General features: G+C 40.4%; 2 protein-coding genes across 4 annotated transcripts in view; one reads left to right on the top strand and one right to left on the bottom strand.

Moving 5' to 3' along the window:
• Positions 1-1,509, bottom strand: part of ERO1B (endoplasmic reticulum oxidoreductase 1 beta) — a 29,085-nt gene extending 27,576 nt beyond the window's left edge. The window contains exon 1 of the mRNA XM_058835666.1: positions 1,137-1,509. Coding sequence (XP_058691649.1) covers positions 1,137-1,235 — 99 coding nt within the window. The 5' untranslated portion in view covers positions 1,236-1,509. The remainder of the gene's footprint in view (positions 1-1,136) is intronic.
• A 1,128-nt stretch (positions 1,510-2,637) lies between these two features.
• On the top strand, positions 2,638-26,371 carry EDARADD (EDAR associated via death domain). Of its 3 annotated transcripts, none has more exons than XM_058836339.1 (6): positions 2,638-2,654; positions 13,729-13,790; positions 15,020-15,059; positions 17,987-18,075; positions 20,905-20,950; positions 23,440-26,371. In XM_058836339.1, the coding sequence occupies exons 2-6, from the start codon at positions 13,788-13,790 to the stop codon at positions 23,814-23,816; spliced, it is 555 nt and encodes a 184-aa protein (XP_058692322.1). In that variant the 5' UTR covers positions 2,638-2,654; positions 13,729-13,787; the 3' UTR covers positions 23,817-26,371. The 3 variants fall into 3 exon arrangements, with proteins under 3 accessions (XP_058692322.1, XP_058692319.1, XP_058692321.1); XM_058836336.1 differs by lacking the exon at positions 2,638-2,654 and adding an exon at positions 8,543-9,504; XM_058836338.1 differs by lacking the exon at positions 2,638-2,654 and adding an exon at positions 8,544-9,504 and having other exon boundaries at positions 13,732-13,790.
• The last annotated feature ends 239 nt before the right edge of the window (positions 26,372-26,610 follow it).

Genomic DNA, 26,610 nt, shown 5'->3' with positions numbered 1-26,610 from the left:
GACGTTTTACTTTGCCATGGCTGCAGAATGAGAGAACAGCCTTAGGTAACACGACTCCAAGAACTATTGGCTAGCTTCTCTTTCCCTGCACAAGCCAAATTCTGAACACAATATGCTAACAAATTTATGAAACAGCAACAACCAATCTCTCTGCCAAGCATCACAAAAAATCCCATGCCACTCTATTAAGTGCTTCTTTAAGAACTCCATTTCAATTAGCATTTAGTTATGCTAAAAAAGCTACTAAAATAATGTAAATCAGAGACAACCTCAACTTACAACAAAAAATGCTGCAATAAAAGTTACCTATGCTACTGTCATCATCTCTCTGGGTGGCCACCTACAGTGTAGCATATTATACAACACAGACATTCAGAAAATACAAGAAAAAGAATAATCCAGAGAATAAGCTTTGCTCCACGTGGACAGTGTATTCCTCTATAAACTCACTCCGGCGTCTTTGGCCCAGCTGAAAGCCTCTCCTACTTAACACCAGTTATCATTTCAGTCACGGTCGCACGGTGGATGAACAGCGAGCTCCTAACTACAGACACCTGCCCTCCTAAAGCTGTGAAGGCAGTTTACAGAAGGCAGGAACGTTCTCATCCTCGCTTGTAATGCGGGCATACAGACACGACCCAAGCACAAGCCAAGCCCGGGCATTGGCATCACCATTGGAGCATATGGCTTCTCACAGACTTCATCAGGGCACCGAACTTTCTGCCTGAAGCCAGGGGCACGAGCCAACGCAGAGCTCCTCAACATACCCCACTGACTGATGCTACCTGTGGTTCCCAGGTCAACCAACTTCTCCCCGCAGACGGGCGGCACCGGCCCCGGGCTGGACGCCGACAAGCGCCAGCCGCAGGGTGTGGAAGGGGAAGGACGCGCGCTACAGACTCCAAGCAGAGATTCTCCGACTTCTCCGCGGGGAGCCCGCACATGACACGTCCCAGAGCTGCCCTCTCCCCCATGACCCCCGAAGCGACCTCACCTCCCGCCTCTGCCCTAGTACCCCTCCAGGAGGGCTCCGCAGCCCTACCCTCAGCGGGAGGGCATCCCTGCCCGGCCGCGCTCCGTGCCCGCTCCCTGCCGTCCCACCCCGCCGCGCCGTCCTGCCACCCGCCGGTCCCTACCTGGGCCTCCGCTGTCAGGACGCAGCCGAGCACCGCCAGCAGCCGCGCTGCCAGCCGTGTCCTCGTCGCCGCGCTCCGGCCGCCACCGCCGCCGCTCATGCTGCTGCTGCTGCTGCTGCCGCTGCCGCGACTGACGGAGGAGGGGGCAGCCCTCGCCCCGCCGGCACAGGAAGGAGAGGGACGCGCCGCGGGTCGGCGGCGACAGCGTCTCCTCCCGGCGCGGCCGCTCCTGCGGGCGGCGGGACCCGTCGGGCGGGGGCGCCGCGCTCACCGCGACCTGCCCGCGGTACCGCCGCGCGCCCGGAATCCTCTCGCGAAGCAGCGGCACCGCCGCCGCCCCGCTCCAGCGCCCGCCGCTCCCGGGCCGCCGCCGCACGGCACGCCGGGAGATGTAGTTCCCGTCCCGGGGCCGGGGCGGGGCGGCGGCGCCCAATCGGAGAGGACCACGCGCGCCTCCAAAACAAGTGGCGGCGGCGCGCGAGCGGCCGGCTGGGCGCGTGCGCGAGGCGCCGGGAGGGCCGCGTGAGGAGGGGCGCGCGAGGGGCGGCGGAGCGGGGCTGTGGAACCAGTCGGGCCCAGGAGGTCCCGGTATTTCCCCGTTCATCCCAGCCTAAAATGAGTCCAGGCCAGTATATCGCAGTCCATCCCAGTATAACCCAGGCCAGGCCAGTATCAACCAGTTTAGCTCAGTATCACAAAATACCCTGAGCTGGAAGGGATCCACAAAGATCATCAAAGTCCAGCTCCCAGCGCTGCACAGCACCATCCCCAAGAGTAAAGCCTTGCGCCCAAGAGTGTCGTTCAAACACTTCTGGAACTCTGTCAGGCTTGGTGCTGTGACCTCTTCCCTGGGGAGCCTGTTCCAGTGCCCAACCACCCTCTGGGTGAAGAATCTTGTCCTGATATCCAAGCTAAGGCTCCCCTGACTCAGCTTCAGGCCATTTCCTTGAGTCCTGTCACTGGTTGTGAGAGTGAAGAGATCTTATAATCTTATATCTACCCTTCCACTTCTCTTTGTGAAGATGTTGAAGAGCACAGTGAGGTCTCCCCTCACTCTCCTCTTCTCTAGACTGAACAAACCAAGTATGTCCCAGCATATCTCCCTATAGCCCCAGTCTAAACCTGGTGCAATCCGTACAACCCAGTCCAGACCTGTATAAACCAGATGGGCCCACTGTATCCCGGTGCACTCCAGTATAACCCAGCAGGCTGGGGCTGTGCTGCCCCAGCTCTACGTGGGTGAGTTGGGCAGGGCCACAGGACACCCTGCCCCACTGTTGGGGCAGCTCAGAACCAATCTTTTGCTCCCAACACTTAAATGTTTATCTGTAATTCATTCCCAGAATCACTAAAAGTCATATTTTTGTGAAAAATTTGAGTGTTGCACTGATTTAAAGTGCAGGGTTGCTGAAATTAGGATTTTATTTTCAAGTCAGATGCTAACTCAGGTTCTTCTTGCACCCTTTCATTTGGAGAATACCCCTTCGCTGGAGTGTGGAGACAAGCTTTAAGTCTAGGGTAACTATGTCAGAGAGATTAAAAGTTTTAAGATTGACCTTTGTTATTTACTTACACATTAATTCAAATTAGCTTTCCACTACGTTTATCCTTAAGGGGCCAGTATGTCACAGATTTTTGCATTGCTGAAAATGTCTTGAAAGGGATGGTGTCTAGGAATTACAGAGACCATAACATGAAGTAGGCAGTTCCAGTCTGGTTCCAGAGAGATGATATAAATGCTCCTTTCTTTCATCTCTGAAGTACAGGCAGTACAACTGTAATTTGGGAACAGATGACTAAATGAGAACCTGTTCCTACTTCCAGCATCTGTGGAGCAATATGTTAGCTAGATGTTTGAGAAGAAATCAGCAGAACAGCTAATGTTAATGTTTACATTGCCATAGTTTGCTCCCAGTATCAGTACTCCATACTTTATCACAAGTGGTTTGTACTTCTCACAAAGAAACTGTTTCTGTTCAGCAGATTAAAGTGAATTCATTTTATTTATTTACATTTTGTACCTTTGATTCTGGAAAAAAGTTTCCATCACAAGTATTTAGAAAAGCCCTAAAACCTTGGAAGAATCAAGCACTGTCATGTGCTTAGGCTACGTAAATGACTGTAAAAGTTAGAAGTAAACTATCATATTTTTAAGTCATAGTGTTCACCCAGTTTTCAGCTCAGAACCCTTTATGTTAGTTACAGAGGGTACTTTATCTCTTTACTTTTGAAATACTTGTATCAGAAGTCAGTCGAGGTTCAGCTTTTTACTGCCATATTAGAAGGATAAGAAATTGGCTGTAAAAATACATAATGGATAATTTTAAGAGGCAATAAAAAAATATTCCTTTTATACATAAGTATTGTCTAAAATATCAGAACTGAATGTAGCTTAACACAGTTTTCTAAACTCTAGGGTACTTTCAATCTTATTTTATGTTTTAGTGTTGATTTAAATCTAGGAATGCTACTTTTCTAGTGGTATAAAAATGTCAAAAAACCCCAAACGTAAAAATCCTAATATAGGATTTCTGTGTGAAATCGGTTTCAGGGAAGATCTGCAGAAGAAGCAGTCTTACAATTGCAATCAAAACCCAACAGCATATTATTAAGCTGTGAGTGTCTACTAAGCTTCTTTCTTATAAAGAACTTTGCCATGATGTTATGAAATTTTATCAAGGAGGACAAGCACGCACTGGGGAGAGAGATAATCACAGTTTACAGGTTGTTGGGGTCATGAAGATTCTGGCCTCTATATTTAATTTTTCTGTGTTGTTGTCATAGGAGCAAACATCTATGATTTCATAATAAACACTGCTGTTACACATGTTGACAGTTTCATTTATAAGCACTAATATTTTCTTTCTATGTGCAAGCAAAGAAAGCCTTGAACACGGGAACTAAAAACAGTATTCTGTATTTTTAAATAAGAATTAAGTAAAGCACATCAGTCACCTCTTCCTCATGACTCTGTGATGTTCTCTAGCATAGGCACAGATCTGGGTGCATGAGAGAGAGACAGTTGTTTAGTGGATGCAGCAAATCTGCAATTACCAAACTTGACTCTGGCCTGAAACTGATCAAGTCCTGCAAGTTTTATTGTATTACCTCCATCGGTGCTTTTTAGCCAGCTCTTATTTGCCAGAATTGGAGTTTATGGACTCTGGTTGTAGACAGTAGTAATGATCTATGGGCATCAACTCTGTAAAAATGAATCTTGGAGATTATTATGGACTGGTTTAAGTGAACAGACATGGTAAAACAGGGTGGCTTCACATTTCCCGTTAGGAGAAATTTGATAAATCCCAGCTGTTAAGTTCATTACCTAGATTTCAGTAATCTGAAATGTGGATTTTTATTTTGAAACTTTTTGTCCTTGAAACTTTTGCCTTTATTTATTTTTCCAAATTAACTTTTGAATGAGTCCTTCTTAAACTTAGGAGAGTAAACCAGAGGAATCAATATGTCACAAACTTCTGTTTAAGTCTGGCAAACAGCAGCAGTGGGAGGGCAGCGCCTGTTGAGCAATGGAACATCTTGTGGTAGTCCAGATTTAAGTGATACAGCAAGGCACAGCTGTGGATAAGAACTTTTAGTAAACCACCTGCTGTAAGTACAGAAAGCAGCCAAGTACCAGGCACGTGAGTTCTGTGGTTTGTCAGGCCTCCTACCATGAAGAGCTTGTACACTCTCACCCCTGCTCTGTCCTGCTATTATTAGGCCTGACACAAGTTATGCTTCCTTGCAAGTCATGCCTCACGGACATCTTGTTCCCCATCTACTGATGTCTGCCTTAAAACCACAAGCTATGATCAAGTCTGTAGCAACGGGTGCAAATATCTTTTGAAAAGTACCTATGAATGTCTAGGGTTATCTCGGGAGTGATGATGGCCTGTGAATGGCAAAACAATACGTCAAATTCAGTATAGTGGAAAAAAAAGGTAAATCTTTTAATAAGAAAATACAGCAATATTTTCATAGTGACTGTGAGGAAAAAAGCAAGAAAGATAGAATGCAGTAAAAAATAAAGAATAGCAAGCTACAGGGAGGAAGTACATTTTTCAGGAAGTTTTTGTAGGTAATGAAAAACTAACTACAAACCTTAGCTGTATACCTGTATTCTCATTTCCATGTTTCATGTGTGTGTGTTACAGCTGGATGTTAGTACGTTGTGTAGTCTATAACAGAATGATCTGAGTGAAGAGTAGATGTCATCTATGGAGTATTACTGACATTCCTGTAGTTCCTATTCTTTTTTTAAGAAGGAATGCCAACATAGGAATGAGTCGACTAGCTCTGTCAAACTTCTGAGTATAGTGGGTGTGATGAAAATACATAATCTTGTTAAAAAAAAAACAAACCCTAAGATTTGTGCACTTGCTCTTTCAGTGGGCATACTTATCTGTCAGCAAATTTGACCATGAGTTATAGATCTCATCTAAATTGTACATTCATGGAAACAAGCAGCCAGGCAGGGAGACTGTGCTAATGTCCCTGCAGAGGCATAAGCTGCAGCCTGAAACCAATTGTATTAGGCTCAGTTTCAACATGTCAATCTAGAGAAAGCAAGGTTTCACTGTTTGTGTGGCATTTGTTTGACTTGGACACAGCACAGCTCCTGGAGTGGTGGGAACATTTCCATATCATGCAGTCCTGTCAGGCAAACAAATTATCCACAGGCTTACATAAGATGGTCTAGGTATGTGTCATTTCTTACATTTTCTCCATATAGTGCTGTTTCTGTCAATTAAATGTCAAAATCGTGACATTCCTGTAAAAGAATTGTAAAAGAGGAGACCAGTATCATTATTGGCAAAGAAAGTAGTTTTAACTTTTTAGCTGCTGGTTAATAATTCTTAGTCCAAAGCAGTCTCAGAGTTTTCACAAACTTTTCTAGCAGTAGTCTGAAGCTGCTGACAATTAAAAACTATCTATAGGATACTAGCAGAGAAAATTCAAGGAGGTTTCTTCCCTAAATCTCCTGAAATACAGGAGGGGTGAAGAGTTTATGTTGCCATAGAGGTATTTTACTCAATGTGAACTTCCTTATGTGAAGATGTTTGAAATGTAGAAAGCAAACAGATGAGGAAGAATAAACAAGGTTGCCACATGATTTGGCAGGCCCACAGCTACCATGACTATTGGCAACCTGTGTTGAGGCATGGGGAATATTACTGATCCCCTGTGTCATAGTAGCATTTGTGATCTGGAACAAAAGATCTCTATTTCCATGTGAAAAAGCTACAGAGGATCACCTGGAAGAAAATTTTGTTGTTGTTGTTGTTTGTTGTTTTTTGTGTTTTTTTGGGGGGGCGGTGTTTGTGTGGTTTTTGTGTGTGTGGTTTTGTTTTTCTTTTTGTTGTGGGGATGTAGAAATTATATTTTTTCTGTAGAGGAATATATTGTCCATGGTTTTGTCTGCAGTCTTGTGCTCAGAAGATGGGATGCCCCTTGAGACTGTTCTAATTGCTATTTCAAACAATAAATTCTCCAGCTATATATTACCAGATAGTTTGTAAGAGAAAAGCCTCTCTCCTCATCAAATATGGCTGGGTTTTTTGAAGGGGCTAAGAGGAAAGGAGTGAGAAGAGATCTGCACAGACTTGATTTGTGAAAACTATTTGAAATTACTAATTCTGCATTTGAGTGGAAATTTACAAAATTCAGAACTCTTCCCATTATGATTAGTTATGCTGAATTTAGTAGCTTATAGGGTTACAGCAAGATAAGATACAGATAATACTTAGGTTTAGAAATTTGATGAGAAAATTAATCCAGCATTCTATGGAATGCCATTGCTTAAAGTTATCTGATTCTGGACTTAGCTTTTATGATACAGTTGTATCTAGTTTTGCCAAAATAATTTCTGCACTGGTCAGTTAGCTAAGTAACAAAGATTTTGACAACACTCATTAAAGAATGATACAAGAACAGGCATGCAACAGCCAAATTAATCTGTACTGTTATCAGTACTCTAGAGATACTTGTAAGTAATTGCAGTCTCCTCCTTCAGTAGTACAGAAAAATTGTTAAATTATGATTACTAACCTAAGTTTTAAAGCAGTAATATTATCTAAACTATTCATTTCTATTATTAAATTTCAGAGAGATCTCCATATATTATTTTTTTTAAAAATCTGTTTCAAATTGAAAAGCCAATCTGATTTATACATGTACTCCTAAAATACATGATTTTGAACAACATTAACCAGTTTTGGCTGTTGGCACAAGTGTTCCACTAAAAATATTTCGTTACCGTTTAGTGAAATATTTTTTTAATTTTCATGTAGGAAGATTTCAGGTTGTAACTTTTGAGAAGAGTAAATGCCATGTTGATTGGAAAACCTGACTTAGCCCCCAACACTGGTGCTTTTCAGCCTTCTGTTTACAGCCATCTGTGTAACAATACTACACTAGGGATATTTTGAAGGAAATCAATTGACACATTTTTATGTAGGTTGTAAATATATTTCCCCAAAGTTTTTGCAGTTACTTTTGCATCTACTTTTGGGGTAAAGTCCAGTCATTTTTGAACACCACACAGAGGCAATACATACATGGAGGTCCTCAGTATAGACATCATAGACATTCATTTGATTGAAGCATAAATTTGACAGGTTTGAGTCTAGAACATTCTTAGCTCTACTGTGGTTGTGTCATTCTTCACAGTTATAAAAGAGACTCCAATTATTAATATAGCATTTGTGCAGATCTGTGTAGATAAGAATACACTTCTTCTGCTCTCAGCCTAATCAGCAAAACCCTTGTGCCACTAATAAAATCTAGGGAAACACACAGAATCAGCAATTTAATTTCTAATTAGATTTGGTGTTACCTTTTTGAAGTAAGCCCTAATTCTTTGAGAATGAGTTTTTATATCAATGTGGAAGAAATGAGAGGCAACTGACTCCTTGAACAGTTGGACTCCAATGATAGGCCTAAAAAAAATTCTTTGTTTTTTACACATCATGAGTTGCAGAAATCTTAGTGATCTGTTGGCTGTACTTTGGAGATTAAGATATATAGAGATAAATGTATGTTTGTGTGTATAACCCAGTGGTGGAGCCTCCATTTATCTCAGATAAAATAAGATGAATTTTCAGTATGATGAAATTCAGTAAGAAAATAATTGGAAAAAAATCAATATAACTGATGTTAGCTAAAAACCAAATAACAGGTGTGTTGGTGCATTCCTCCCCCTTTCCAGGCTGCAGAGTGAGAAATACTTATTTATGACAACAGGATGACAGCTACTGTCATCAATTTAAATTGTGGAAATAAGAGCAATTTAATCTTTATCACTTTATAAAAAAAATATTATTTGTAACATGCACAAGAGATGAAAAATAATCCATGGAAAAGCACTCCATTTAATGCTTAATGGACCAAAGGCTACTTTTTGTTATGCCAGTGTAAGCCAGTTGGCTGAATTGAAGCTCTCTCAGTGTAACAGAACAGAATCTGTCTGTAAATTTACGTCTTCAATAAATGAGCCAGGTGGCTCACAAAAGTGATCTTTGTAATGGCAAATTCAGTTGTGCTGGCTTCTTTTACTTGTACGCTAAGTAGCAATACATAATATTCATTCTCTAAATATTTCTTATTTAGAAAATGATTTCATGCACAGACCCCATAATACAAGAAGCCTGTATTACTTTACATCAAAACCGTGAGAGAATTTGCCAGAGATGATGGTGGGGTTCCACAGGAATTACATCCAAAGATTTGACTTCGTCATGGTATCGGATGTGCCTGTAGCATAAGAGGACGAATTTTAAAGATCTCTGAGAAACCAGTGCAGTTTATGATCGTTGCCCTGCAGTACTTGCGTTTGTAAACTCCGTCCGTACACGGTGAGGCACCTGCAGATGCACCTTAAGCACTAAATGGAGACCGCCTTTCTCAGTCGGAGGGCAGTGATTTACGGGCGAAGATGTCCGCAAGAACAGGAGGGCGAGCACTTGATTTCATATTGCTGAAGTAGCTCACTTTTAGATCCGAGCTAGCGCCACTTGACGAGCGGTACGTGCACGCTGTGTCTGTGGTCTCAGCGGAGCGCGGCGTTTTCACTCGGGAGCACCTCCCGCACGGAGAGTTTGCCCCGACGTATCCGCGGGAGCGCGGTATTTCCCGCTGGGAAATGCGGGCTCCCGGGGGACACGCTTTTTACCCCAGCGGCCGCAGCGCCCGGAACGGCCATGGGTGGGACCGACCTGTCTGGCTCCGTGGCTGTCGGGAGCGCCCTACCTGCGGCGGGGCGGCGCAGGAAGGGGGCGGCGCGGCGGGGCGGCGGTTCCGGGCACGTCGCGTTCCTCGCCCCGGGACCCGCCGCGCCCCATGGCCGCTCCGCAGGACCCGCTGCCCCCAGGTGAGGCCGCGGGGAGCCGGGTGGGCGGGCAGGGGGCCCCCGGGGGGCGGCGGCCGCTGCCGGGGCCCCCGGGGGTCCGGGACTGGCGATGCGCGGGGTGCGGCCCGCGGCGCCCATCCCGGGCCGGGCACACCTGGGGCTGCGGCTCCTGGGAACCAGGTAAGGAGCGCAACCCCGGCGGGGCTGGAAAGAGTTTTTAACTTGCTCCCTTCCCCCTCCGCACACGCCAGTTAAGTATGGTAATAATTTATCATGTGCTCTGCGGATGTGATTTGGTGGAACTTGTCTTGTCAAGCCTGCTCCAGTATTTAGCATGTGAGTTAGTTTGTGCTAGTTAACAGCGTGCTCCAAATACCTTTTTAAAAGACGTTTTCTTAGAATCCCAGAGCTCAGGTGGCTACGAAGTCCACACGCATTAACTTACATAGTAATGGTAAAGGTGCAAAGGATTTTAAACACCTCACCTGTGGTGTGCCAGCATGACAGATTTTTCCATACCTGTCTGCTCAGACAGGGACAAAGTTTTGAGTAGTTAACAGTAAACAAAAATGTATAAGTGCTGATGGACTTGGGCTTTTCAGGGTAGTGAATATTCTAGTATAATTTGCCATATCTTCTCCATCTATTCAAATATGATTCATGTGCCTCTAGTCAAAACAACATTTGTTATTTGGGTTTAATCAAAGAGTTAATCTCTACGTGCAACATTAGTATTAGAGTGATTACTCGTTTAAGTGGTGCTAAGTTAAAGTATTGATGTGTATGCCCAGCCTTAGTGTGAAAAAGGTCATGCGTGCATGGTTGAACTATAACTGTGGCCGACCTTAGGCGCTTCACTCACTACTGGTGGTGTCAAGAGTGTGTTGCAGAGAAAAAGTGTAACAGAGGGAAATACTGTATCTGCTGCTTAGTGCTTTGTGAACCCCCTCCTGCTTAAAGGTCAAAATTTAAGGTCTCTAACACTTGCTTTCAGACTTCCTTCCAATGCAAGGGTGAAAAGCAGAAAAGCTGTTTGCACTGGTACGTGCAGAGCATTGCATCCCCATTATAGTAGCAGTATGGAACAGAGAGAAAAGGTGGGCATTGGTGCAAGTCTGCTGCTCTTCTTGCAGACTGGTTGTACTGGATGGGCCCTGGCAGAGCTGTGCCAGCTGCTGAGCAGCTTGCAGGTGCTGCATGGCAGAAATGAACCTCAGGAGCAACCAGTGAACCTGACTGCTGTCTGTCCGAGTCAATGTGCACATGCTGATTTATGTCCATCTGAGTCAACTCACTTGTGGCTCCCTGCAGAAGTGTGGGGAAGTAAATGTGGTCCCGTGTCTGTATCCTGCTGGGGCAAGTATGGTGATAGTGGTTTTGTGAAGGATCACAGGTAATGTTGTTATGAAACTGTCTGTCAAAGTAACCATGGAATCAGACGGTCAGGTGATACCCTCAGTTCCTGTTGGCCTTTCAGCATGCAAAACTGTGAATGGTTTACATCTGAGATAAACACAGAACTCTCCTCCCTACTGCTTTGTGCACCTGTGTCCAGCTGCATGACATGAGCTGTGGAATGCTGGGGCAGATGCATGTGGGAAAGAGAGAAAGGACATTTGAATTGCCTTATTCACAATAAACTACTAGGTCTGTGGTTTTCAGATTATCTGCCTACTATGAGTGGTCAACAAGACCCTGGTGAATCATCTGCAGCCCAATATGTGGAATCTTTAATCTTAGGTACAAATATTCATACACATACGGGCCACTTATAAAAAAAACCAGGGACTTGGTAGTGCTCTGCAACCAAACAAAAGAAGGGAAAACACTATTTTTCATAAAGAACTATTGAATAAAGGGAAGCAATTGAGATATGGGAAATGGATTACAATTTTAAAATACTTTTCAGGATGGATGCTAAGCAAGAAAGATGCAGATTCCTATGACTGTGTTTATGTGTGAGACCTAGAAATCAGGAGTGAGCGGTACCATCCTTGTACCCTATCACCTCTTATAGAGATACCCTTGGGTCTGTCAAGTCCTTGTTTCAAATACCTGTATTCTCTGAGCTTCTCCAATTTTTTCAGTGCTTCCCTCTATCGTGGAAAGTAATTTACCACAAAATATACCTTGATGGTGTTGTGGAGATGTAACAGAGAATAGGGGACAGAACCCTTAGCATAGCTACAGTAGCCAGGGAGGTTCACCAAGGCATGGATGTTCTCTGGGGGCTGCCTTCATCTGCCTAAAGGCTCCTCTTACATGGGAAAAAGAAATTTCTGGGGATTGTTTTGTTTTGCTTGTTTGGCTGGTTGCTTTGTTGTTTTGGTTTTTTGTGGTTTTTTAAATTCATCTAAGACTCTGTAAGGAGAAGCTGAAAGGCCTCCAGAATAAACCAAGAATAAGGTGCATGCTTTGCCACTAGCTTTGAGTGGAAAACCAGTGAGACTAGGGATGCCTGGGCTGGCCTTCTTCCCTAGAGCCTTTCTTTGGCTCCCAGTGCCTCCTTGTTTTTCAGCTTTCCTTTACTGGATGGGTTTCTCTTTGCCCAGTTCCTCTGCAGCTTTCCACTTCAGTTCCAACTAGGAGCCTCTATTTTTGGCCCTACCCTCAAGCAATGTCTTATGCCAGCTTATTTTCCCATGTTCCAGTGACTCTCAGCCTCTCTGCTTTTGAGAGTTTGTGCTGACTGTTACTATCAGGACAGGCTTTATCCAGAACATTTTATTAATACCGTGTTTCTGGAGCATGGATTTCATATTTACCAAAAAATACACATGACAATAACATGGGGGTTTAGTTAGTTAATTAGCTTTCTTCTTCTGCATATGGCTTCCTAATTTGCAGTGTGAATAATGCTCAATTACAATTTCATAGGCCCCTGCCCTGCCTTTTTAAACATTCAGTGTGGAAAGACTGTGCTCAGCCCTTGTCATCCACCCCTCTGATCATGTGCCACCTGCTGGACAATACCCGTGGATTTCCTGGGGGCTCTAGCACCGAGGAAGGCTTTACCTGAAATCTCAGGGACACTCAGGAGCTGCTGCTGGTGAGGCTGCCTCATAGAAACAGGAAGGAGAACAACTCTGTCCCACTGCTGCCACCTTTTTTATTTTCAGTTTATTGTTCTGTCTTGCTTTGGTTAGTGCTTTGGCTTGTTCTGTTGTATTGAGTAGATTTGTAGGAGTGGGTCCCCAAATAAGCAACTATGCTAAATTTGAGCTGGTTAGAATAGTGTCTGCGTAACTTCTTTTCTGTTTTGGGGCTCAGTGTTTGTAATATGTGCTTTGTAGTTAATTTCTGTGGCTGTTCTAAATCTGCTGGGTTTTATATTCCAAAGAAGGTAATCACCAAATACTGATTACAGTCATGTCTTGCTGGTTCCAGCTGAAAACCTAGTGTGTACTTGCAGTAAGTGACTTTTAGAGTAAGAGTGACAAGAATGAAGATCTTACCACATAATTTAAAATGTTTTTTAATTTTTGAAAACATTTATACTTATCAACAGAAAAGATTTCTGAAAAATGTGGCAGGATGATGTTAAATTACAGGAGTAGTTTTGTGAATCCCAGCCTCTGTATGAGATTTGTTTCAGCTTTTCTGTGCACTTGTGGTCAGTATCCCACTAGTATTTGTCAATTGAGCCAATATGTCAATAATGAAATAATATTTCATTATTCACCTGCAGATACTTTCAAGATTTTTTTTTTATTCTCTTGGTATTAATATAGTTGAATTTTACTCTTCTATTGTATACAAATAATTAATATTTTGCTCAAATATTTTTTAATTAGTATTTTCAATTTTCTATTATAATCTGTTGTTCACTATAATATTAATTTTTTGTTTTAGTGGCTGTGGTCGTTTCCTGTTTGAATTATTTCTTTGAGGAAAAAATGGAATGCTGTCAATAGGAGAACAGAACTTAGCTTTTAGAAAATTTACTGAATTTTATTATTTATTGCTGACATTTTATGATTTTTTTTCACTAAAGATAGTTTAGGATTTTAGTTGCAGTGTATCTTTTGTTAGGTTAGGGTTGGGTGTCCTTATTACATGTAGTTTCTCATCTCTGTGCCAGTAGTTCTGACATTTTCTAGTTTGTCATGTTTTCTTGTGGAAATATGACATAATGCATGTAATGGCTGCATAGTTGTGTTTTATCTTGGTCAGACCAAGAAGCAAAATATGAATTGGCAGAAATACTTTGATGATTATGCAGTGATAAAGTTTTCTTTTTATTAGCAGATCATGCAGCAAAAGAGCCAGTGGAGGATACGGATCCAAGCACTCTTTCTTTAACAATGGTATGTGTTTCTGGTCTAGTGCAGTTGAAATCATTATTGCTCTCTATGGTTATGTAATGCCACAGTGAGAAAAACCATTCAAGGATGCTAACTCAAACTGTGAGTGTATATGCAAGATTTTGCTTACCTGTATGGCTGCACAAACAAACTTCATTTTACCAACCTGTGCAGTCAAAGTGTAAATAAAAATGCCAACAGGTGCATCAGCTGAACTGGATGGTATTATCAGCAGCACTGTCCATGGGATAACCTCCAAAGATTGTGGCAGTGCCCTCTCCTTAATTTAGAAAAGCCCCAACAACTGAAAAAAGTTGGTGCTGATGTTCTTCTGTCTACACAGTTTGGATGGATAAAAAGAACCAAAAAACCACCTAGGGCTTAAGATTTCCACAGTGCTAAGCTATTATTACTTCCTGGAGCTGATTTGTAGTCATGGAAAGGTAAGGATCCAGGAGTGGTGCCTTAGGCAGGCCCGGCTGAGCCGGGGGCGGGACCAAACCGCGCCCTCTGGTGCTCGCTGGCGCGCGGGCACCGCTTGTGTTGGGATCTCAAACATCTCAGGCTCCTGCCGAGGAGGGAGTAGAAGTAATACGAAATTCTATGAAAACTTTTTTAAACGTGGTTTCCTATAAAAGCCACAACTACTTTCACGTAAGGGCGAGGGACACAGGGAAGTAGGTAAATTTCAGATATAATAATAATAATAATAATGTTATATCATGCCCAGGAATCGGTAGCTGTTTCCATAAATTCAGTAATAATAGTTTCCTATTGCATCTTAATCAGCTATGTAAGTTAAGAGCAGAAGGGGAAAATATTTATTTTTCTTTCAATGCAGTAACATTTTATTAAAAGCTTAATCTGCTAAAAGAGAATTGGCAGTCATGACTGTTCCTCCTGGAATGCATTAGCTTTTCAAGATTATCTTGCTACTTTAGTACAAAATTTCCTTCCTAAGCTCTAGTTTTTCACTAAAAGTTGCTTTAAAAATACTGTAGCAAATCAGCAATCTCTATTACTTTTCATGTGCTAATCTCTATCATTAGTAACATCCCAGTTCCCACATTAGTGTTGCTGTATCTGATTGTGAACTAGTAGCAACTTGAGAGATACAACTATAATTATGCACTTAGAAAAGCACATAAAGAAAGAGTTTATAAATACTCTTTCCCCAGCACAATTACACCCAAAATAACAAACATCTGTGTTTCTTGCCTTTTTTGTGACAGACTGAAAAATATCCTGTCCAAGACACAGGAGTTCCTAAAGGTAACTATTGTGAATTCTCTCTATTCAGATATCATTGGTCTCTGTTGCTATCTGTAATAAAACCAGTGGTGTTACCCAACAGATTGAAATACTCATACTTTTTGCTAGATACTTATATTTAAATGTAATGCCCTCTTTATTTTTTAGGTCAATTTTGTATGTGTATATCTAACTTTCGAAATTTCCTTCCCAAGTTTAATTGTAGTCTAAAAGTCACTCTAAAACTATCATCAGAGGACCTGGTTTCTCAATCTGAAAGGAAAATACAGTGGTGCCATTGATAGATAGGGTTCAGACAAGAGATGGTAGGGACATCATAATGTTAGATGGTGACTTTGAAGGGACCACCAGTGCCTTCATGTTGTTAGAAATACAATCAACGAATACCTTTTCAGGTCTTTTGTCTCTGACAGCATTCCCAGCCTCATAACCAGTCAACTCTTCATGCCATCTTGTACCTTCAGCAGGTGTTAATGCCATCTACTGGGGAACCTACTGTTAGGTCCTCTCTGCACAAGTTCCTGCCTCTCCTTGCTGAAAACTGAGTGAGGGAGTGCAGGTTCTGAAGAAAAATACATGGATTACACAGTGTGACTATCCTCCTTATGTTTCCTTGATGTGTGGGGTGGGTTTTTTGTCATCCCAGGCTTTGCCATTGACTTTTGTCCAGGGAATGCACTGGCAGGGGCTTGGTTGAGGAGCACTCTGCAGGTAGTGTGTCCTCCATGCAGTGCTGCACTGCAGGTCTGCAGTGGGACAGACACAGGAAAACAGGCTTGTCACAATGGAAACTTCTACTGAGGAGTAGAAGCAGTATACCACTGGGGATAAAGAAAAGTTGGAGGTTATTCTGGGGCTTGAGAAAGCCAGACAGAGAAAATGAGCACTCTTCAGAAGTGCTGCTCAGCAGGGAAGGATCATGTGGGATGAAGACTACTTGAAGTCATAAATTAGTTTCTGTTTATTAGCAGGCAGGTGGTTTGGTTCTTCAAAATTGTTTATTAGCACCAAAGTAATTACACTGGAACATTCTTTTCCATGTCCTGTTTTATATTTCACCTGTGACATTAGATCCTCCTCAAAATTAATTAGATAAATTCTTAAATTTCAAATTTGCCAGGGTTGTTTGAAATCCAAAATTGCATATTCTAAATGCACCTAATTTAAAAAGGAAAGCTAAGACATAAGTAGAAAGGTCAGCACTTTCTGTAAAAAGGAAGTGCACTTGGTTTATATTTAATTTTCATTTTTGCTTCCTCTTACTAAATGTAAGAAGATATAATTACTAATATAGCTTGACATTTCCCCTTTGAAGCTGAATGTGATGCAAATACCTCTTAATATTCTGTTAATTTCTGTGAATTTAATTTTTTCTCTGAGAATGGCTTTTTATAGTTACCTCCATAAAAAATACAAACTTAGAAGTATAAGTCTGTCAACTAAAAATTGTAACAGATGTGCTGGTCTGATTCTGTGTAACACACAGTTATGTTTGTTTCAGATTTAATGTTTGAACAGACATTGGTGAGAGGGGCTGACTGTTGCTTTTAGTGGTCAATTAATTAATGGGCCATTTTGGAGCCATAGCCTATTAGTTCTTGGCACCCTTTACTAGTTATGAAATAAAATGGAGTTGAGGGAACTTTTTATTTTGAGGATGTTGCATTAGTGTTTATCATGATTTGATAATAATTATATTTCTACTCAAATACAGAAGAAATTTCACACTTATTATTTCCACAGTTTTGATGCCCATACTCTGCATTTTGAGACAAATTTTGTTTTGTTTTGGGTTTTTTTGTTGTTGTCTCTGGACCTACAGTCATAAAGAATAATGATGATCCTCTACTAAACATTGACATTACTGGGGATGAAACATTTGTCAACAGTCTTATAGAACCAGAAAAAGATGAGAATAATGATTTTTCATTTTCTTTTTTCTTGCAAGTGTGAGGATGAATTATTTGATTCTGATCAGTTTCTTGAGTTAAGAAAATATTGCTTTTTTCTGTTATGTGATGATTCATAAAGATAACAGAGGTTTCTTAATGAGATCTTGCCACTAAGCAAACAACAAACAGAAACATACCAGCGCAACAAATGTAGTCACCCCCATGGAGTGTTCTTGTGTGTAAAAACATGTAGAATATAACCCTTTTTAAGCCTGTGTTAATGGTTGGTCAGCACCTGACTCAGGGCAATTATGCAAATAGTTTGATGAGGAGGACCTTACTAATCCTGCAGAGTGAAATTTGTCCTTTTGCACAAGATTCACAAAGGGTTTATGTATCCTTTGTATCCCATTTTGAGGGCTGAAGTGATGCTTGAAAGATTAATAGAGTTTGTGCTGTACTAGGGAATGCTGTGCTTTTCAGTGGACTCCCAGAGCTGTTGGTAAACACATTTTGAAATGGATTATTTCAGTGCTTCAGGAAATTCCTGTGTAGCAGAAATCAGTAGGACTAGTCCAGCTCACAAAGGGGCAGAATAGAAGATAAATATTTATGCAGTACTTATTTTAACTGTCATTTTAAGTGTGATGAGAAAAGCAAAACAAAAATTAGGGTGATTCATGACATCCTCAGCCTACTTGGTTGTATTGGGTCAGTTAATATTCTGTAGTCAGCTTTTTGAAGGAACATGGCTTGCTTTAAAAATAGTGTAATGTTTGTTTAGAAAACAATTGCTACTCTAATATCTAATCTCTTCAAGGATTATATTTCTTCTCACAGTCATGCTCTGCATGATTGTTACAGACTCTGCTGATTTAACATTTTGGGCTTTTAATCTAGCTATTCCCAGTGTTTGATCATAATAATGGAGTTAGATTTTGTATGTTAGACACCTATGCTATAATTTATGTTTGATAGTCTTACTATTTAAATTTGTGTGAGTGGAAGACCAGTGTTTCACACTCTTTGCCTTAGATGAGGAATACCTAACAGATCAAGTTACTTTGGAAATTGCATCTGTGAACATCAAGACCCTTACATCAGATTCTGGCCTAATCCAACAGGTAAGAAAAATGACACTTGAATGTGATCTAAGTTACTGCTGTTAATTAAGTATGTTAACAAATAAGTATATTTTCAGACTACATCTAGAGAGCACAAAATTATTCAGTAAAACAGACCAGAAATTTGCTTTCTTTTCAAGAGTTTGATGAAGAGAGCTTTTGTGGAGGAGAGCAAAAAAAGAGATTATTTTACCATTAACATGTACTTTTTAGTTTAAATAGGTTTTGACCAATGTATAGATGTACTGAAGAAGAGCCAGCAAAGAGTTAAAGCTTTGTCATGCATGCTGTTCCTCTGGTGAAAGTATTTAGTGGTGAAAATAAAGCCAGGCAGAGGAGAAGTGAAGAAGTAAGGAATCCTAGATTTTGCCCTTAGGGAGGCATTAAACTGTTTTGCTTCGATTTTTGGGACACTGCTCTTCCCATAGTTGAAACACTGTCCCCTTTTTGTGAAATCTTACATTGCCATAGGAAGGGCAATGCTGAGTGACTCCCATGCTCCATGGTTATCATCTTTCAAGTGAATGTTATTTGCTGAATTTCAAATTGATTCTCTTTGGGTTGAGCAGAAAACATGGAGAAGAGAAATGAATGAGCATTTTCGAGCAAGATGAAGAATTAAAAGGAGTTCCTAATGCCAGAGTCCCAGCTGAATTCCATCAGAAACAAACATGGGTTTGGTATGCATTTCACAGATGATGGAGGTAACTGTTCCTTCCCATCATCAAGAAGAGAGCATTTATTGGCAGCTTAGAATCACTACAAAGATAATTCAGTGTATTAGGGTGGTAATGGTTCTACAGAGCTAGAAATCTTTCTCCTTAACTTCAGACTGTACATAAGTTTATGGCTTAGATTAGACCTGGAGAGGATGATTGGATCTTCATTGTGGGCAAAAAAATATTCTTGCTTAATGCCTTCATTTCCCTGGCAGTAACACTACATTGTCTTATTGCAATTACATTACAAGAAAATGATCTTGAATAAACCTGAGTGCATCTGACTTGATAAATTGGATAATGACTGATCAGTAAAAATATGAATTTTGAAACAGATGTATGGCACAGGTAAGTATCACTGCTTTTCTTTGTACTTTTTGCAGTACTACCCACTCGTATTTTTTATGCCTCCTAAGGCATATAATGACATAAGGGCACTTAGGCATTGGCTTTCACAATAACATTTGAACTTCAATGAATTGCTAAAGTCTGGGAAATGAAGGTCAGGACAGCAGTTATGTGAACAGTATCTCAGTATCTGCTCTTCCTCTTTTTTTTTTCTTTTCATTTTTGTTGTTTGGTTGGTTTGTTTTCTTTTGTTTTTTAAATTTGCTTTTTTGTTTCTTTTGAAGTAGATCTCTGGGGAGGCTGAACTATCCTGGAAAGTTCCTTTTTCTCCCCAATGACTTACCCTTCTGGGAATTTGCTCCTTGAGGCTCAGTAATAACATTCTGCCTAAGGAATTTGTGGGAGTGGAGACAATTACTATAATCGGGAACTTCAGATTTAAGGTTTTTTTTATTACCTTTGGGTGCTCACATGTTGCCACAAAGGCCAAGTTTGTGTTTAAAAAGTGCTGTCCAGATAAAGCTGTCGTGGTAGAAAAGCAAACGACTAGGAGATAATGGTAGGGCTTATTCCATTGCAATTGGCATGTGCAGTATTAGATCTCTCTTGAGCACAGAGCAGACATTTTGATGTTGCATGTGTGGTCTTGCAGTTTTCAGGGAGTAAAGAAATACTGAAAACAGTATGCAAATTTTTCCTTTCTTAACAAAGTCTGTAAATATTGCGGAGAGAGTTCACCTTCTTTATAATTAGATTGTGAATGTATGCAAGTTCACCACAGCAACTGAAACTGCCTGTATTCTATTTTTAGTGGATTTCTTAGTAAAGAAGGTGTAGCAGGTAGGACTAGAGTATCTTATTACACTATATTGTTACACATATATTAGCTTTTGTTTGTATGCACAACCTGCAAAATTAAGAAGCCTGCTGTTATAGTTTTAGAAGAATGACACAATACAAAAAGATCAACAATACTTCATTGCAGCTAAGGGGAAAATCCCCTTCTACTTTCATCTTTAAATCCTCAACAGAAGAAAGCTGTTTTACCTGGCTCCACACCTGCATAAAGTAAGGGCAGCTGCAGTTTCCCCACAGTTCTACAATCAAGGGTCTGTCCTTCCAGTTTTTAGAGGTTGCTACGTAGTAGAATATCAATGTTACAACATGTGATACAGTCTCAGGCTGCTAAGTAATTTCATTACATTTAATTAGAGGACCTAACACCATTGAAGGAATGTTAACTTGAAATAGGAGGAGGGTGAAATGTTCACGTCCACCTGTTGTTTATAAAAGCTTCCTATGTATGTAAAGAAGTTTGTAAAAAAAAATTCTCCACTTTGCCTAGGTCAACAAAACAATCCCTTACTGTTGCTTGTTACAGGAAAAATTCTTGGTTTTTACATTGCAAAAAAAATTTTTAAAATCTTAATCAAACTATACGAATTGTTAAATAACTTTTGTGTGTTTAAGAGAGAGTTAGTCAAAAGATGCAATTCTATAGCATATCATTAACAAAAATGCTGCTGTTGGGTGCATACAACCGACAGGGCAGTTTTATGAGCCAAAACATGGAAATGCTGCCTGAAAAACTGCAGATTGTTAGCAGTTCCTCAAAACTATATGTAAATTCCCTGTCTGACTTTACAAGTAGCTTGGGATTCTTTTAAATAATCTCCTGCCAGTTGTAAATTAGTCAAATACTTACTCCGGTGTTCAATTACAGTGTTTTATTTTGACTTTATATTTGTTTTCCGCTTTCTAGCCAGAAGACAAAGACGCACAAAACCATACTGACGAATCACTTTCAGGTAACATGTCAGCTTTATTGTTCTCCATATTTTATTCCTAGATTTTATTTGAAAGCACTGTCTTAAAAACTGCTATTTGTCATAACAAATAACTGCCTTGATAATTAGTGCTCATGGAGCTCATTTCATTACCAGTGTCATTTACAGCTTCCCCTTTGTTCCAAGAGGACAGTGATCAATAATGCAACCATGCAAAATATGCAAGTTGGGCCTTCCAAATACGTTTAGTACCCCTGCCTTTGGAAGTGATGTGTAAATAGCTGTCAGGAGAGAGCAGAAGTTTGCAGTAGGTTGTGAGTGCTTATCCCATCATTGTGTGAGTTCTGCTGGGGAGGAGTGTGTGTGTGTGCATGATACACAGTTCTCTCAGTCTAACAGTAAGAAACAGAGAGTTTCCTCTTAGTAAAGAAGCTTGTTCTGTCAGGTAGCATTAGGATCATGCAATTAGTTGGGTAGTGCTTGTCAGCAACTAACAAAGGGGCACCTTAGAAAAGCAGGATTCTTTATTATGCTTTTGGTAGTCTTCCAGATGGTATAGCACAAGAAGCAGGTTGGTTTAGTTTTGTTTACTTATATCTGTGCCCTTTTACAGAGGTGTTTTCTTTACCCTTTCTTCCCTGTTTCTATTGGAGGACAAAACTTACCCTGGCAACCCTGTCGGGGTAAATAATATGAAATTCAGATAGGGTGCTCTCCTTCCCTCTAAGCTCAGCCAGAAATTTGATTGAATTGTATTAATTTTGCCTTGTTTGTATAAGTAAAGGTTGGTAGGGATGAATCAAGAAAGTTTTGTCTCAATTCAGCAAGAGTTTAGGGTGCACAAGAAGAACAGAAGAGTTAACATACATATTCCTGTAGAGAACAGCTGCAAGGCCTGTGGAATACCTGGGAGCTAAGATGTCACCAGAACATGTTTCCCTTTAGGAAGGAATCTAAGCATTTGTATGAAGTTACATGTCTGCAGCAGTGTTGTTGCCGCACGTCCTAACTTGTTACAAACTTCAGAAGTTGTCCTTGGCCTGCTAAAAAAGCCATCTGATGAGCAATGTTACAAAACTAACAACAGTCTGTTCCTTCTTTAAAAATAAAATACAGCATGCATGCAGACATTATATTCTGGAATTTTCACACAATCTGACAATAATTACTGAAAATAAATAATTGATGTTAAAAAAAGGAGCCACAAAATCCCACAAACAAACAGCCTTAACAGATGCTGTTGTCCTTATGAGTAGGTGGCACTAACTACCAGATTTCTCCTTTGCCAGAGATACAGTTCAGGGCTCTGATACAGCACTTGTAAATTGTGTATCACTGTTTTCTATTGTTTTTAATCAATCTTTTGATTAATATAGCCCCTTTTTCAATGAGCTTAGTGTAAAGTCAGACTAGCTACTTCCCTATTTCAAGCTGTACAATGAGGCTGGAGCTAAAAATCTTTAGGAGGAGCTTCTAGGCTGTGTCCATTATCTACTATTTGGAGATACCAGATTCTCCCTACTTTCAAAAAGGAGCAGGGAGAGCTAAGGTCATATCTATAGCCAAAATGCTCAGACCATGTCCTGCCCCATTGCAGTGTTTAAGGTCTTGGTATTAGTGTTTGATTAGAGGTATGACTCAAACTGGTTTCTGCATGGTTTAAGGGGTATTAACATATCATATAGTCTGATAGCACCACATTGTTCCCAGCTTTGGGGGAGATACTGACGATGGTGTGTAGGAGATTTCTAAATGGCAATTTTCAGTATTTGATGCAGATTTTAGAACATATCACCACCTTTTTCCAGCAACTTGGTGGTTTTATTTTTCTCACACATGGAAGAGCATGCACTTTATTCCTTTTCATGATGTACCTTTAAAATAGGCTTTGTTGGTAAAACAGACACAGTTTTTATTGCAAGAGCCCTTACAAAGCAAAGGAACACATCTACTTTTCCATTGTGTTAAAGTACTAAATGTTAGTTGTGTTTGGATCTGTCAGCAGTGATCCTCCTGGTGCACATAATTCATGTTGTTATGAAGGCAGCAGCTCAGAAATGCAAAACCTTTTCCTTCATTCTATAACATAGGTACACAAGATGCATGGAATGCACACATAATCCTGGTGTGCCTTCCAGGTGATGTAAGTGGGCATTACAGCAGATTCAAGTAAGCGACATCGTTCCAAGAACAAAGAAAGGGACTCTCCTAGCTCACACACTGCATTGAATCCTATGTCTTTTCTGTAAAAATAAAAATATGGTACTTTCAAAATTACTGTCTTTTTGATTAAAACCACTTTTGATTAGAGTTTAGTGAAGAGAGAAGTTTTATAAAGTTAATTTCATGAGTTCATCATGAGGAGAGGGGTTGCATATCACTATTCTGACTTTTTCAGAAGCAATTCAAAGCAACATAATACTCCTCAACTCTTTATGCTTTTAACTTTTTGTTCCTGGTACCACAGCAATAGGTCCTAATTTCTTCCCATGTAATGGTTTTCACTGCAGATCTCAAGAAAAGCTGCAAGGAAAATGTCACCTGCTCCTTGTGCTTATTCCGTGCACCGACCATCAGTGACATGCTCAATGATGAGGACTTGTTGTACACAGTGAGGCTAAAGCTGGATCCCTGCCATCCAACAGTGAAAAACTGGAGAAATTTAGCAAGCAAGTGGGGGATGACTTATGATGAATTGTGTTTCCTTGAACAAAAGCCCCAAAGCCCCACCTTGGAATTCTTGCTACGGAATAGTGACCGGACTGTGGAGCAGCTGATTGATCTCTGTAAATTTTATAAGAGAATTGATGTTGTGAAAGTGCTGCTGAAATGGGTGGAGGAAGAATGGCCTAAAAGAGGGAACAGAACTTACCAGAATGACTTCTAGGTCAAAGTAGGTTGTTAGTCTGTACATGTTAAATGCTAGCTACCAGTAATACACTGGAAGTTTCCCTTGCAAGAGAGAGAAAGCCTGTACTGAGGATTTGTATACTGTGTAGGCCTTATCTACTGTATACACAAATGTAAGCTTTATGCCCTCAGGGTTGCAAAGATAACCTTCCAAAAGTGGATGGAATCATCCAGGTTGTGTTCTCGAGTCTGCAAATACCTTCAGTTTCTTTGCTGCTGTTCACAGCCTTCCTAAACAGAAAAGGAATGAAAAGGCCAGACCACTTATTTTACTGCAGCAGTTGTGAACCATATCAGTTGTAACTTGGAAAGCCACAGTTAGAAGGCAAGTCTCTTGGCCTTACTGGTAGCCTTTCCACAGTTTTGCGTGTTCTACCTAGTACAAGATGAGGTGGAATTTTTTTCTTCCTTTTTAGTTGTTTTTTAAGCTTTGTGACACTGTTTTTGGCACAGGAACATCTCAGTGTTCCCAGCAGCAGTTTGGATATGAATGTTACAATTAACTGAATATTCTACATCACATCTGAACAAATTAAGTCTCTTTTATGAACAAGAGTAGACATTAAACAATAACAGATGGTAAACAAAAGAATTATTCACATGCTACTACATCATAGGCCATATATTTGCTCTAAGAAGAAATCATGCAATTCAGAGAGACTTTTCAACCCATAACCTGTGGAGGCTGAAAGAACCAATTAAAAGGCTCTATGCTTAAAATTACTTCCCAAAGGTTTAAAGACAGTGTACATTCTGAGTGCATGTATCAAATCCCTCTCACTTTGCAGTACGAGATAATGGCAGCACAGGGTATTGTTAGTACTGACTATAACTTCACTTTTCACAGGCTGTGGTTTTCTTTACAGTCCTGTGGGTTGGCCTACTTTCTGTCCCACACCACAGCAGTTGCAGTCTTGTGTGAAACTAGCACTATATATTGATTAAAGCCACTCTAATGGAAAATGAACAGCTGAATTCACCTACAGCCCAGGTGGGTGGTTATTAAAGCACTTACAGTGGTTTAGACTGTTTTTTGGTTTTTTTTTAAGGATTTTGATACTCTGAATTACACTGTTTACATTTTAAATGTTTCAGAATTGGCCTTTTTCCTACCATTCTTCTGACATCTCAGACAATGTAGTATGTACATAGGTGTATATACCAAAGCACTGGTCAAGATGTGGGGCAAAACTTAGAATGGGGTGCAGGTTGATACACTGTTTACTTTTCTCGAGTAGAAATAGTAAGAATTAGTGGTGAAGCTGAGGGAAGTCTAATGCTGTATGCTGAATTTTTTACGGTAAGAGATTGAAAAGGGACCTCTATTAATACTTTACTATAGATACTGAGTGGTATGGTTACAGAGGAGCTAGAAGTAAAGACTAACATTTTCAATGTCAGGCGCTTGTTCTGAGCTGACACAAAATTAACTTCATTTTAGTGACTTCAAGAAGCTGAAAGTCTTGTTTCAGGGTAAAGAAATTGACCTAAATTTGAGGTTTAAATTTTTAGTTTTTTAGAAAAGACTGGAATTTGAAATGAGTTTTTTTTAACCATTCCTCTAAAGAAGCTGCTACTCTTTAGAACTCTAGTTTTCTAGCTGTATTTTAGGGAGGAAGTTTTACTGCTCTGTCTTGTTGGGGCTGCAGTTCAAGTGTTTAATGGTTCTCTTCTGAGCACCCCAACAGATGTCTGTCAGCTTGTAACTTTTGGCAATAATCTTCTGTCTTGCGTTAGAGGCTCTAGATTCAGCTTTGAGGACTATTACTGTGCCTGGGTTGACTGCTGCTTTCAGTTCCTACAGAGGCATCCACTGCCAATGTGCAAATAGCTCATAATCCAGCTTGTCCAACATAATTCCCATACCTTGGGCTGACTGCATGCATGATTTAAGATCATATGTCTGTGTGTTAAGTTGTTCTTCTGAGTGATGAGTACTGGCATGTATGCACACAGCTTTTCCCTCCCATAACATACCACAGGTATATCTGTGTGGTATTACAGTATGCTGTGCTTTGGTAGATCCAGACCTGCTAGGAGCTGGATTACTCACCTAAGAATCAGAATGGGAATATGAAATGATGCTGTAGCATTCCTGAATCAGTGTGTCCAACTGAAATCTACTCCTTTTCCTGGTTTCTGGGATTAAACTTGTAAAATTTTGAAGAAACTGTTGTCTTGTGAAGATCAGTTTGATCCCTTGAAGCTCTTCAAAAATTAATGTCAGATGCAAGAGTTCATGTCGGATGGAAATAAAGCTGCTTCTGAGAGTTCATACGTGGATTCTGTATAAACTCAGCTCTGAAGGTTGAAAATGTTAGCCTTAAACTTCACCACACACTGGATTACTCATTACTATACTTGAAATACTTTTTTTTTCCTTCCTTGTATGGCATAAATGGAGATGTACACACTCTTTTTAGTTTTATATCTGTTTACAAGATATTGGTTCTGAGTGTTCAATTTATTCTTATGTCTTCTGTTATAATGTGTGCTATTTTTAGAAGAAATACAGTTGTCAATGTTTGACTTTATTGTATTGTTTTTATTACAGATAGGAAAACAACTGTTTTCCTTCCCACCAGTCACCTTTCAATTACTGAACTATCAATTAGTTATTCTGTGTCAAAAATACTTTATATATGAAAATCATGGTGCCTTAAAGCACTTCTGTTTGCAACACATACTGCTATTGAAAAAAGGAAGATGCATTTTTTTAATCTTTTCCATATGAAAAATGAGTTAATTTTGGTAAGATGATGAACAAGAAT

The sequence above is a fragment of the Poecile atricapillus genome, chromosome 3, assembly GCF_030490865.1.
Source record: "Poecile atricapillus isolate bPoeAtr1 chromosome 3, bPoeAtr1.hap1, whole genome shotgun sequence".
In the NCBI taxonomy this organism is placed as follows: Eukaryota; Metazoa; Chordata; class Aves; order Passeriformes; family Paridae; genus Poecile; species Poecile atricapillus.
Note: the sequence above shows the minus strand (reverse complement) of the source record. Positions and strands in the feature narration are given on the sequence as shown.